General features: G+C 49.5%; 1 protein-coding gene across 1 annotated transcript; it reads left to right on the top strand.

Moving 5' to 3' along the window:
- Window positions 1–243: 243 nt before the first annotated feature.
- LOC104620287 (receptor-type tyrosine-protein phosphatase S-like) lies at window positions 244–11,325 on the top strand. The gene is made up of 12 exons (XM_010286462.1): window positions 244–267; window positions 485–620; window positions 3,328–3,503; window positions 4,161–4,280; window positions 4,408–4,562; window positions 6,545–6,830; window positions 7,285–7,463; window positions 8,361–8,487; window positions 8,570–8,695; window positions 9,707–9,861; window positions 10,539–10,674; window positions 10,957–11,325. The coding sequence occupies exons 1-12, from the start codon at window positions 244–246 to the stop codon at window positions 11,023–11,025; spliced, it is 1,689 nt and encodes a 562-aa protein (XP_010284764.1). The 3' UTR covers window positions 11,026–11,325.
- Window positions 11,326–13,984: the final 2,659 nt, after the last annotated feature.

The following is a 13,984-nucleotide window of genomic DNA, read 5'->3' as shown; positions in this document are numbered from 1 at the left end:
TATTTATGCTCTCTTAATCGTTGTTCAGTTTAACCGTGCGCAGATTTAGCCTCTTCACCATTTCATAAATACATCCTGATGTGATTGTTCCCGTTGTTCTCTCCCAGTTGCCGGCCGTTTATCAGTGTCAGTAACGCAGGGCCGTAACTAATCCGGTACGGCCCCGGCAGAAGTGCCATCCAAGGCCTCCGTATTGCAGCCTGAAATTGCACTGATGCTTTTGCCACCGGCTTGTACCGCATCATGCCGGAGGGGGAATTCTCTCCGGTACCGCTCCCTTGGGGCCAAGGGAGATGGGACGCGGGCACCCTGTGCCACTGGGCTGGGGCTTTTCCACAGCAAAGACTGGATCTTGAGGGAAGCAACCGGTGAATGCTGCGTTCCTCAGCTAGATCTTCAGAGCCGTGATCTGTCCCACGCGGAACAAGGTATTCAGAGCTTGATTTGCTGCTTTTCTCCTCTCTGACTCTTCCATTTTCTTTCCCAATTCCTCCAGTCCATTGACCCTGGCCAGCAGTTCACCTGGGAGCACTCCAACCTCGAAGTGAACAAGCCCAAAAACCGTTACGCAAACGTGATTGCCTACGACCACTCGCGCGTCATCCTGCTGCCCATTGAAGGTACTGTAGCATCTCTTCTCCCTTCACTGTTACCCTGTATTTATAGCCTTAACGTCTCTTTGGGAGTTTAGCAAGCAGGAGATAACCTTTTGTAAACCAGGCATTCGCTGAATTCTGGTGACTGACATATTCCCTGGAGCTGCAATCTCTCATTTCAAGGGCTGGTTTATCAAGAAACTGTCTTCCCTTTACTTGGAGATCCCTGCTCGATACGCATCTGACTAACGGGAAGAATTCAGACCACATAGTGTGTTTGAGAGGGCAGTGGGAGGCAACGAATGTGGAGCGTGTCGGTGTGGTGGATGAATGAGAAGTAAGCACAGGGCTAATTGTACAAATGTCAGTGTCGGCAACATAGCAAAGATGTGGCTGCTGAGTTTTACAGACATAAAGATTACTTGATATGCAGCTCCTGCTGCAGTCCTGGCCCCTAAAAGGCTGAGAATAAGAAGGGGTTAGTGTTAGCCTGGTAGGTCATGGATTGTTTCCGGAGCTTCCTACGTGAGTGATGGTGCAGTCAGAAAATTTACATTAAATTTCACAACCCGCGGCTCTTGATGGAGTCGCTCTGGTGCACACTAGGATAAGAGAGGTTTTTGGTGGAGAGGAGATGGAGGCAAAACAGGGCACCTGCTCTGGTTGCTGCTGCTGAGACAATACTTGAGTTTCGTCGTCTCAGGTTGTGTGTGGCTGTGCTGTACGGCTAAAGCATTTAAAACCAGTCTTGTGTTGCCAAGAGCTGATCATCTGAGCAGAGAGGATGTGGGATGTCCTAATAACCCCCTGGTGAATGTAAAGGTTAATTCGGAAGCCTTCGTGACAAGGGAATTGCTAGAATAATCTCTCTCTGCCAAGGTAACTCTGAGGGACGTGGGGAAGTGGAAGAGCTGTTCCTGAGGTAACAACAGATCACGGTGATTTGCCAGAAAGCTGCACAAATCTGGATTGGTCTTGTCTGCCATTAGAGGATTTTCAAAATTTCTCATTCTGAAAATGACTGTGTTCTGGCTTCTTTTTCTTCTGAGATTAATATTGTACGAGCCAAGGAGAGCAAAGTCTTTACAAAAGTAGCTTTGTCATTCAAGGGAAAAGAGAAGAGCACAAGTGTAGAAATGAAGGACACTTTGGGCTGATCTTAGGAAAGCAGAAGCACAGGACTGGATGCAGACAGCAGTCCTGACTCTGCCCAGGTGGCATCTTGAGGGACCAATGGTGCAAGTGTGATGGGCCACGGTTTAATTTTCAAGCATCTGAGAGGTTCTTACATGTCTTGGCTGGTGTGTTCCTTCTCACCAGACTGTATTTTATACCGAGGACTGGAAGATGAAAAGAGTTGGAGGAATTAGTTGTTGCTTTTTCTTTGTTTTAAATCTGGATTTGTCAAGGCTGCAGATTGTCACCGTCTGCTTGGTCAGGAAGAAGTAGCGGCTTTAATTCCGTGACTTCTCTGTAACTGGGCCTGTCACGCAGCGAAACATTGCAGGAGCTCATGGCCACCATTCTAAATTACAGAGTGGACCCGAGGGGAGATTAATTCTGGAAACTTAGCCTTGATCACGTTCCTGCTGCTGCTGTACAGCCGCCTTCCCTCCTGAAATTTCAGATTGGGAAGAAACGGGGGCAGGGAGCCCTCCAGAAATTTAATCAAACCCCATTTCTACCAGCAGCTGAAATTACCAAGTACCCTTGAGGACTGGCAGGCAATTCAGCGTGGATTGCACCTCTCCAGCAGAAGCAGCAATGTCTATTGCTACAGCAGGATGAGGACTAGCAACCCAATTTCATATTGGTACTGCTCCCCACCCTTGGCTCCCCCTCAAGACTGGAGTTAAGCATTCTGTACCGAGTTAATCATAGGTTGGCAGAAACCTGCCAACCTTGCCAGCCGCTCTGCTCTAATTAGGAATGGGCCAAATTGCCAAAGTGTGGCTCCTCCGTGCCAGCCTCGGAGGCTCTCTAAAGCTGAACCCGAACATCAGTGCTTGCCAGTGTCCATTTTAACTTCAGAGCAGTTTTCTCCTGCCACGTCCCAATCACCCTCTTCACTCTGGCAGTACCTTCTGCCGCTCACATCAAACCCCTTGAGCAAGGACACGGGCAAGCAGCTGTAACTGAATAGCCTGTAACTCATGCGAATAGGGGGAAAAAAAACCCAAAACACTCCTAAAAATGACAGCGGGCAATTTAAAGCAAGTCAAAGCCTGTAATTTCAAAGCCTTTACTGGCTGAATCGAGCCTAGTTTTATTCCTTACTTTGTCCAGCTGTAGCTCACTGCCTGGTTTAGACTGCGGGCTGCGTAGTGCATCGACCAGGTGCGTTCGCTGCCCAGACTCTGGGTGTTCTGGCACAAGGACTTGGTTTTGTCCTGTTTGAGACCAGTGAAGCAAGAGCCTTAGGCTAGGACTTTTGCCCCTATTAGCAACCCCAGTAAGAAGGCCATGGTTTCAAGGCTTGATATTTGGTCTCTTCAGTATCTTTTGCAAGAAGTTTTTTGTCTCCCTGCAAAGCAGACCTTTGAGGCAGGAGCTTCAGCTGGGAAAACCTGCAAAGAGCCTGTTACTCCCAGCTGTGATTCTAACCCACCAAGCCACAAAAGGTCTGGTGTTTTTGCAGGGGAATTCTCTCTAATAACATTCCTGCAAAGATCTCCTCAACTATATAAAGTCCTGCGCAATTCTCTAACTTGCTTTTGCTGATTTAATACAGGAATTGTGGGCAGTGATTACATTAACGCCAACTACATTGATGGCTACCGGAAGCAGAATGCCTACATTGCCACGCAGGGGCCTCTGCCAGAGACCTTTGGAGACTTTTGGAGGATGGTGTGGGAGCAGCGTTCAGCTACTATTGTTATGATGACTAAGCTGGAGGAGAAATCACGGGTAAGATGCATGAGAGGGATGACTTGTTAGTCATAATCCTGGAGGATTGGAGGGTGCGGTTGGGGAACAGCAAATCCCTTTGATCTGCAGCCCACAGTTGTGTCATTGGGGGATTTCTGCCAGCACCCTGAAAGTTCAGTGATTCATTGCTTTTAAAAAAAACAAACCATTCGCCCTGGAAAGCTGCAGCCTCCTTTGCAACTCCTAGAGAAGAGGACACTCAATCCCATTGCATGCTTTGTAGGTTTGTCTCAGAGTTAATCATGTGGCAAGTTTCACATTCAGTTCTCTTGTTTAACAAGCCCCAGTACATTCGCTCTAATCTTCAGGATCATTCCAGTCTATTGTCTACGTGATTGATGTGGTACATCAAAGCCTGTGCTTAGCAGGAGGTTTTCATGCTGGGTCTGTCCCTATCCTGGTGCTCTGGAAAGACATTTCTTGCACCTTCCCTCTGCTCTGCGACCTGGCCAGCTTCACCTGTAACAACATCAGGGCAGCTCTGCAATGAGCTTCCTCTGCAGCGTAGGGTTTGTTACTGAATCACAGAATCATTACGGTTGGAAAAGACCTTTTAAGATCATCAAGTCCAACCGTCAACTCAAGACCACCATGCCCACCATGTTCCAGCATTGAGCAACACCTCCTGTCTTCCAGATAAAGTGTGACCAGTACTGGCCGGGCAGAGGTACAGACACCTACGGGATGATTCAAGTGACATTACTCGACACCATTGAACTGGCCACGTTCTGCGTTCGAACATTCTCCCTTCATAAGGTCAGCTTTCTCCTGCTCCTGTTTTTTCCCGAGATGGGCTGCGGCACGCTCTCCGTATGCAGCGCAGGCAGGCTACGGCGGTGCGCTGGTACCTCACGTTACTCTTGGTGCTCCTTTGTCTTTGCAGAACGGCTCCAGTGAGAAGCGGGAGGTCCGCCAGTTCCAGTTCACAGCGTGGCCTGACCACGGTGTACCCGAGTACCCCACCCCATTCCTGGCTTTTCTGAGACGGGTGAAGACGTGCAACCCCCCTGATGCTGGTCCCATTGTGGTGCACTGCAGGTACCAATTTCCCTCACCTAACTCTCGCACGGGGCCAGAAGTTCAGAAGGATGTTGATTTGCACCTAGGAGACGCCTACGGTCTCCTGGCGGGTACCCAGCAGCGAGAGCTGTCCTGTAAAGTGGACTCCCAGACACCATCTGACAAGGATACTTGAGGTTTTCACTGGGCGCAGAATTTCCCAAGAGGATGAGTATGGTTTAGTTTGCACCAAATCACTCGGATCTTGTTAGCAACGGGAAGCGCCCCGTGCCGTACTGGTGTCTGGTTCTGTGCGTAGGAGTTGTTTCTTGTCAGAGTGGGAAAGGGGGAGGATCGAGTGCGACCCAGGAAGCTGCTTGGTGTTGCTGCGTCGGGCGTTCGGGAGGCAGAGCTGCCTCCGCTGTCAAAGGGAGAGCTGACAGTGATTGAAAGAGGGGGTTTTTTGAGTGCTGCAGCCATTCTGATAACGACAAACCGAAGGCCCCTACAGGCAGGTAGTGTTCCCTAATTCAATTTACAGCCCAACGAGGAACGCTTGCAGCCTCAACTTCGATAAATCCCGGTGTTCCTCAGGAGGGTGTGGAGGAGCCTGCAGGTTACTCGGCGCTCAGGAAAGACATCTGAATTTTACAGGCTGCTGGGGGAAGCTAATCCTGCCTCTCCTAGAGGATGCCATTTAAACAGTCTTTGTAAGTGGGCAACTTATCGCTAACCTTGCAGATGGCAATTATCGTGCACCTCTCAGAAAATGAATAAAGAGAGCTGTCAGCTCACAACGTGCAGGCACCGGAGCCCAGATCAGCTGCTAAATTCTTGCCAAAGCTCGTCACCTGCTTGGTTCAGGTGTTAGGGAGTCTAATTAACAGAGATCAAGGGGACTTCATGAAAAAAGGGACTGCACCAGAATAGTAAAAGGAAACCCTTTATTAGCAGCGGCAAATGCATAGACCCCCAGAGCCCTGCTGATTCACAAATGCCATTACACACAAGTTTGATGTTACCTCGATGCACAAAAACATTTAGGAGAAGATGTGACGCATGTTACTCATTACAACATCAGTAGTTTCTCATCTGCTGAAAGATCTGAGTGATTAAACGTGTTTTGTAAGCCCTTAGATCGTGCCAGCCTTTTGTTCAAGCCTAGAGCCCCTGCCTAGAATTGTCGTAATTGTGCGTCTGCCAGGAGAGCTCCCGTCCCGGAGCGGTCGCAGATGAAGAGGCAGGAGAAACTGGGCAGACCAGCATGGAGGGGCAACAGGCACGTCACCAGAGGCAACTTTTCATCTTCCATCCTTGTCCTCAGGTGACATAAGACCAAACGTGGTTTGGGAAGTTTTTGCTAAATTGAGCTGAGCAAAACAAACCTCTGCCCGTTGCAAACCCTTTGGGGCTAAGCCTGAGCACTTCTGCGTACACAGAAGACAAGGGGACCTTTCGGTCCGCCGGCTCTGATCCAGCAGCCTCTCGCCACTGTTGTGGCAGCGCTGGCCCCGGTGGGGTTCAGATAAAAAGCTTTTTAGGTTCCAGTGCGGGCTTTGCCGGCCCCAGTGCGGCACTGTGCTCACGCACCAGAGTGACTTGGAGCAGCAGTGACTTTGCTGTCACCGCTGCCCTCCACTGCATGCTGTACCAACTGTCCAAACCCTCCAACGCGGTATTTTTAAACGATGTCAGGAGCAACGCGCTGAGGTGAGTAGGCAGTAGCGCTCACCAGCACCTGAGGCAAGTTCCTTTAATGCAACAAAATTCATGAAACGGCCGGACCCACGCGTTCGGCTGGCTTGCCAAGATTGCCTTTGCCTCAGGCCAGCAATAGCCGTGTTCACGAGGCCACGGTTCCTTCCCAGTCACCGAGTGCGTTTGTTGTTCACTCTCTGCCTTGCCCATGTGTTTCCACCCCGTGTTTACTGCTGTCTGTGGCAGTGGAAAGATCCTCACTTCTGGACCGTCCTTCAGTGGCAGGATACTCCATCGCTTCATTTTTTCCCTTTTCTTTCCAGTGCGGGCGTTGGACGGACAGGCTGCTTCATTGTGATCGATGCCATGCTAGAGAGGATAAAACATGAGAAGACAGTGGACATTTATGGGCACGTCACCCTCATGAGGTCACAGCGCAACTACATGGTACAGACAGAAGACCAGTACAGCTTTATACACGATGCCTTGCTTGAGGCTGTTGCTTGTGGCAACACAGAGGTCCCAGCTAGGAATCTCTACACCTACATCCAGAAACTGGCACAGATTGAAGTCGGAGAGCACGTGACAGGCATGGAGCTGGAGTTCAAGGTAATGGTAGATGCTCGAATGGGGACAGTAGTCACTGTGTTCCTCGCCGGAGCTTTGTTCTGCTGGCACTCATGCGCAGCAGAGAGAGAGCCTTTATAAGGCTGATGGGAACTTTTTGGTCCCACGTTAGAGAATTACTTTTCTGACTTACGCTACCACAGCTCTCAGGGGAGATGTACCTGTTGCTGCAGGAGGCTTGTCTGGTCATTTCAAATCAAGATTGAATTTGCTCCCTCCTTAGATTGGGTTTTTAAACTTTTTCTCTCTCTGAAAGCCTTGTTTAGAGAAAGGTCTTAGATTCTCTGTGTGTGTGTGTGTGTCCCCAAAAAAAAGGAGGGCACACCAGGTAGAACAGCATGGTGGAACACGGAGGGCAAGTTAAGTGGGCTGGCGTAGGGCTCAAGCAAAAAAACCAAAACTGAACAAACGGTTGTGACTCCGCTTTTGCCTTCAGCGACTCGCCAACTCCAAAGCCCACACCTCCAGGTTCATCAGCGCCAACCTCCCATGCAACAAATTCAAGAATCGCCTTGTCAACATCATGCCATACGAGACCACCCGGGTCTGCCTTCAGCCCATCAGAGGAGTGGAAGGGTCAGACTACATCAACGCCAGCTTTATCGACGGCTACAGGTAAACGGGACCTTGCTGCCCCGCCCCAGTCAGGCAATTTTCTGTGTCTGAGTCGAAGGATGCAGATGTACTAGGGGCTGGACTCGGTCTTAACATGGGTAGACTGTTGTTCCATCCCATCACCTAGCTACACCTGCACGTGGCAGTGCAACGCTAGAGGTAAATTCCCTCTTGCTGATGGCCAGCAACCCACACAAAGACTCAAACGCAGCCTTCTGATAAGTCGTTATTCCCTGCGGTCTTAAAATTACTTATCCCTGAAGCAAACCAAGCCTTTCTCCAGCTGTAGGTCCTAAACATAGAGTGTCAGTGGGGGCTGGATTTTGCCACTGGGAGGTTTCTAAAAACAGATTAGCCTTTTTATTACTTTTGTGATTCGGGGACGCTGCGATTTTGACAGCTTCCCACAGGCAATACATGCCGTGTGCTCCAGCCCTGGGAGCTGCAGCTCTCCACTGGTGTGCTCAGAGCCCAGCCAGCCAAAGCTGAGCCCAAATTGAGGGAACAAAGCAACCCCACGTGCAATGCAGCAGTCCTGGCCCTGGCTGGTTAGGGCATCTCCATGCCTGGCAGTTGAATTCTTGGTGCTACTCAGGCCCAGAAAGCAGAGATTGTCATGCCAGGAATCCAGCATGCAGCATGTTACACCACCTTCATCGTGGTAGAGTAATCTAGATTTACCCCTTGGAAATACTTCACCGTTGGCTTTGGGGTTATTTTGGCAATTAGCACCAAAGACACCTCCCACCCCTTTAGACCTTGGGCTGGTCTAGTTCTTCCCGAGCATTTCCATTTGTTCTCCTACTCTCCAGCCTTTGCATGCATTTCCCAAAGCTTCTGTCCACGCGATTCTCCACAGCCCCTTGACCAACCCCTTGCGGTCGGGCTCTCTTTCAGGCAACAGAAGGCATACATTGCTACTCAAGGGCCGCTGGCAGAGACCACTGAAGATTTCTGGCGGATGCTATGGGAGAACAACTCCACCATCGTCGTGATGTTGACTAAGCTTCGCGAGATGGGTCGGGTAAGTAAGTGTGCGCTAAGGCGAAGCACGGGGGGAAGCCTGCAGCACAAGGGCTAACAGACACCTCCTTTCCCCTCGGCAGGAAAAGTGCCATCAGTACTGGCCAGCGGAGCGCTCGGCCCGCTACCAGTACTTTGTAGTAGATCCTATGGCTGAGTACAACATGCCTCAGTACATCCTGCGAGAATTCAAGGTCACTGATGCCAGGGTAAGTGCGTGCTGCGCAACACGCAGGCTGTGCTAGCTGGGGCGGGGCTGGTTCAAACGCAGGCGCTAAGGAGGGTGGCATGTTTTGGCTCCTGTAAGAAAGATTCGGATGTAACTCTTTCTCTCTGAAAGTCTGGGATTATCATCAGCGGGGGAAAGCTTAGTTGTGATGAGGAACGGAACACACAAATGGATTGTACTTAAATATATCTTCTTACAAATTGAAAGTAGTTTTCTAACCTCTGCTCTCTAATCACAGCAGTGAGTCGTTAGCTTTTGGTTTTACTTGGAGCTTATATGAGATGAAAGCAGAAAATAGCATCTCCCCAAGCAGCTAATAAAAAGAGACTTGCAAAGGATATTCTTCACGCTACGGGAAACGTACACTTCTCCTTGGGTTTTAAGAGGAACCGCCCTTTTGAAAGGGGCACATTGACTCAAATAAATAATCTTAGATTCAATGTCAGGTTTCTCCTATGAAGGAACATTTCAGTACCTTCCAAAATTTGTTTAGCAGATGTAACCCTCAAAGTGAAGTCCTCTGCTTTTGAGGTTGCCAGTATTGTAGAACCTGTAATTCTATTTGCAAGGTTGAGAAGGAGGATGCCTCATCAGTCCCCATAGAACAAGATTTATCTTCCTGTCAGCTGTAATTCTGACACTACGGCAACTCTTTCTCAAGATTGATAGAGAGGCCATAACCTCACCTTGAATGTTCCTTTGCTGAAGACTCCATCTGTGCAGTCTTTGCAGTGGTCAGGGCTTTCGGCACACCTGCCAGGAGCGTAGCTCCGAACTGACAAGCCGACTCCAGAAATGTCAACTGCAACGTGAGCAGCTTCATCATTATATAGAAAATATATCTATTTTCCCCTTACCATACCACAAAGTTGGTTCAATGTTTTATGCTCCTTAATGAACTAGCAACGAAGGCGGGGGGGTGGGGGGGGTGCCTTTTGTATTTAGTACCACAAATACAGGATGTTTTAAATATTACTGTTTTCTCCCCCAGGACGGTCAGTCACGAACTGTTCGCCAGTTCCAGTTCACTGACTGGCCAGAACAAGGCGTGCCAAAATCAGGAGAAGGTTTTATCGATTTCATTGGACAGGTACATAAGACCAAGGAACAGTTCGGCCAGGATGGCCCCATCTCTGTCCACTGCAGGTATGTGCGAATGGAAACATCTAATTCATCTGAGGAAGCAAAAGAGCAGAAGGAATTACAATCCCACAGATACCTCCCTCCTTTCCCACCCCATCTTCCTGGGAGTGTCTGGAGGACAAAGCAAACTCAACTCCCTTCGGACCTGGGCGCTGCCCAAAAGGCCTTTGACCCTACATACCATACCTAGGGGAGCGGTATGAAATGCTGATGCTCTGAAAGAGCTGGGAACCACGGTGTTACTCAAGAGGTGACCTGCAGAATTAGAACTACTTTTTACCAGCCTTAGCCTAGTTCTGCACCTCTAACGCTGCTGGCTTGTGTTTGCTGATGGAAAGAGTTGCACCTACCTACCTCTGGGCAGGAGAGAATAACGCACTCTTCAAATTATTTAATTTAAAAAGCTTGATGTTATATGTATTAGTAATAATTTTCACACTGAAAGCTGTTTACCACTACCCAAAGCTTTTATTATTTTTATTTTGCTTTCTCAAACATTTGTTTGGCTCGCACACTCTAGCAGTTTTACTATTTCCTACCTCCTTGAGGACTGATAGCCTCTCCAGTTCCAACACATCCGTGTTCATAAGACACAGCTCAGCCATACCATGACCTCAGCATTTAGGAAAGCATTTGAACGTTGTAACATCCAGTTTCCTTTTTTCCTCCCATTCCTGCAGTGCTGGCGTTGGCAGGACTGGAGTGTTCATCACGCTGAGTATCGTCCTGGAAAGAATGCGTTATGAGGGTGTTGTAGATATTTTCCAGACAGTAAAGATGCTGCGAACACAACGACCTGCTATGGTGCAGACAGAGGTAAGGACTTTTGTTACAAATTCTCTTAAAGATTTCATCCCAGTCCGTCAGCCCTGCCTCTAAACGCAGCCCGCAGAGCAAGAAGGGGTACTGGCGGGACGGTCGGTATCCATGAGGTGCACAAACAGCAAAGGGAAGAGATTTCCTTTCCCGGTAGTTTGCAGCTCTCCGAGAATAAGAGAGTCTGCGCCTGGTTCCAGGCAGGTGCTGGCTGGAGAGCAGGGCAGGGATCCTGAAGAGCTGTTTCAAACCTCTGAAGCTGGTTCTCTTTACTGTTCGCAGGATGAGTACCAGTTCTGTTACCAGGCAGCTCTGGAGTATCTGGGAAGTTTTGATCACTATGCAACATAAAAAGCCATCCGTTGTGCAGACTCTACCAACCACTTAAGTCCTGGAAGGCCTCTTTTGACCCAGGAGGAGCGCTTGAACTTATAAAACTGAATCAGAAGAAGTACCTTTTCATCTGGACAATGCATTGGGGAGCAGGGGGAAGGACTGAAAGGAACGCCCCTTCAGGAACTCCATGTTGTAACCTGGACCGTGAAGAGGCAGCTCAGGAGATTGGTGAAGGACTGCTTTAAGTGGTGAACTGCTCTTGTTACCTCAAGTGGTGTTCGCTGTGGAGGATGTACGGACATCGTGGAACAGATCCAAAAGCTAAAACACACCTTGCGAAACGTTACCGCTGGAGAAGGGAAGGAAACCGACTTTGGTTACATCATTAGAGTTCAGTTTATTTACTAATATAGTTGGCAGTCTTTAAAGGAAGTCACTTGCAGAATTGGAGGTGTTCTGTAAAAGATAAGGAACTAAATCTCAACACCTAGGCAAAACATGGGGTCGGGAGTTCTTCTAGCTGGAGTCTTAATAACCTGGGCTGATTCTGGGCTTGCAGGCACCTTGCAAACAGCGTTCACTGAATGCCCCTGCCACGCAACAGGTTTTATAGCTCACGTTTTGAATACTTGGAACATTCCTCATTTCTTCTAATTCCAAATTTTTTTTTTTTTTAGGATATTTAAAATTATAGAGAAAGAGATGCAAAACCCAGCCCCGGCTGTGTGGTGTGGCCCCCTCCCCTTGCGCAGGGGTGGGACGGGTAGAGGTGGCGGCACCCCTGGGCTGGGTTCGCTGGCTCTGTTCCCCTCTCAGCACATCTGGCTAAGACACAGGCATGAATTTGAGCAGCGGTGGGACACCCCGTTCCCCTTCTCTTTGCACACTCACCCCCCCCGCTTCTGCGAGCAGCTGCGCCGCCCCCGCCAGCTCCCGCCGCCGGAGGCCAGGAGCATCCCTCTGAAAGGAGCCCGAGAGGCACCCTTAAAGTAACTTCCACTAGCCAACGGCTGCTTGCCACCACCGCCTCGCCTCCGAGCACAGCAGCTCTCCGGGAGCGATGCAGAGATACTCTCAGGACTGTCCCGGCACCGCGTCACACCCAGCTCCCTGGCACGCCACGAACGTGCCCTAGCTGTAAAATAACGGGGAAAGATCGAGTAAGATGCGTTCAATGGCATATACTGTGAGTGGCTTTCTTTAAAGTATCGATGTAACTGTAACGAGTGACATTACCTTTTTTTTAAATAGTGTATTTTTTCCTTTTTTTTTTTAAAAAAGACAAAGAATATCAGTCAATGAATTTAAAAGAAAAATTTGCTTATTTGTTCATATTATGTTCAAAGACAGTCTATTTTTTCACTGTAGAAATGTTACGTGTAATGGCTGTGATATATAAAAATGCAGTGCAAATTGCTACTTCTACATATTGCTTTTCTACCATTTAAAAGGTTTAACTTGCTCATGTAAGAACAAAATGTCCTTTCTGGATTTTTTGGGGGGTTCTTTTCTTTTAAATCGCAGACATATCACATGTCTCTGGAAGGGCGTGAGCTTAGCAGGCGGGCCTAGACGCGGCGGCAGTGCCACCCCCCTCCCCTTCAGCCGTGGCCGTGTTGCCCCGTCTTAACAGGGCCAGGGGTGAACTGGGAGATTAAACAATACCCGTGTCTTACGCTGGCTGAGGACGGAAAGACGGCGATTTCGGAGCCACGGCGCACACACGCAGGTTTTTAACCTCAAAGGTGTATTGTAGGTAACGGCTCAAGTCTGTCTGTGCGCTGGGTTGTAGATAGAATGCTCTCGCGTGTACGTGACCAGGAGTTTTCTTGCAGAAGTGCAGAGAGGACAGCAGGTCTTGGAAAAGACGCACTGCCCTGAACACTGCTTGCCTGTGACTTTCCTTTTTTTTATTTTTCTAGAAGGGGTAATCATGGCCATCAAGTGCTACCCAGAAAACCCCACAACCACCTCTTTCCTGTCTTTAATGGAAAACAAAAAAAAACTAAACGAATGAAAGGCTTCGTCAAGATTTTACTTCTTATTTGTGTGAAAGTTGCCCAAATTTCTAAGTATGTCGCAGCAAAATCTTACTGGACGAGCTGGTTTTTTTTGGAGGTTTTTTCTTTGTACGAGAGCAAAGTGCTGTTGCTTTCACACTGTTATTTCAAACTGAAACAGTAAGTGGTTTTCATACCACTGTGTATGTAGATATATTGACTTTGTATTAAAGGAAGATTGTCTGAAAGGCCTGACTGCAAACCTGTTTGTTTGAAGGAAGCACTTGCTCTGTGTAACGCCGCGACCGCAAGAACGCTTTTCGCTGGCGCCCGCGGGCAGGTAGCAGGGTGCTCTCGCTCTGCCGCGCTTACGCTCTTTCTAAAAATAGGCCACCTTCACAAGCCAAACGTGGGTGCAGAGAAACGCGCTCATTCCGGGAGCTTTTGGCCAAACAGCCGCAGCGCCAGCGGCATACGCCTGCTGCGAGGTTAGCTACAGCAGCGAGGGCTTCGGCGCGAGCGCGGCCAGGACCGTGGCTCGAGCGGGGGTTTTGCCTCCCTCGAGGTTTAAAACCTTTGGTGACCTCCGTTCTCGCCGACTTGTCCACGTTTCCCTTAGGTGGGGCGGTGGCTTTGAAAGGAGCAGGTCCCGACAGCCGCAGCGCCAGCGGCATACGCCTGCTGCGAGGTTAGCTACAGCAGCGAGGGCTTCGGCGCGAGCGCGGCCAGGACCGTGGCTCGAGCGGGGGTTTTGCCTCCCTCGAGGTTTAAAACCTTTGGTGACCTCCGTTCTCGCCGACTTGTCCACGTTTCCCTTAGGTGGGGCGGTGGCTTTGAAAGGAGCAGGTCCCGTCCCCTTCCCCGCTCGGTCTGGAGCCCGGGTGGGAAGAGGTTGCCAACAGCCGCTGTCAGGTGCCACCCTGGCTCCGGAGGCCATCCCCCAGCCTGCCGGCAAGCCAATAAAAAAACACATC

Source organism: Phaethon lepturus, unplaced genomic scaffold (genome assembly GCF_000687285.1).
Source record: "Phaethon lepturus isolate BGI_N335 unplaced genomic scaffold, ASM68728v1 scaffold23224, whole genome shotgun sequence".
Taxonomy (NCBI): Eukaryota; Metazoa; Chordata; class Aves; order Phaethontiformes; family Phaethontidae; genus Phaethon; species Phaethon lepturus.
The sequence above is the reverse complement of the archived record's forward strand: the minus strand, read 5'-3'. Positions and strand labels throughout refer to the sequence as shown.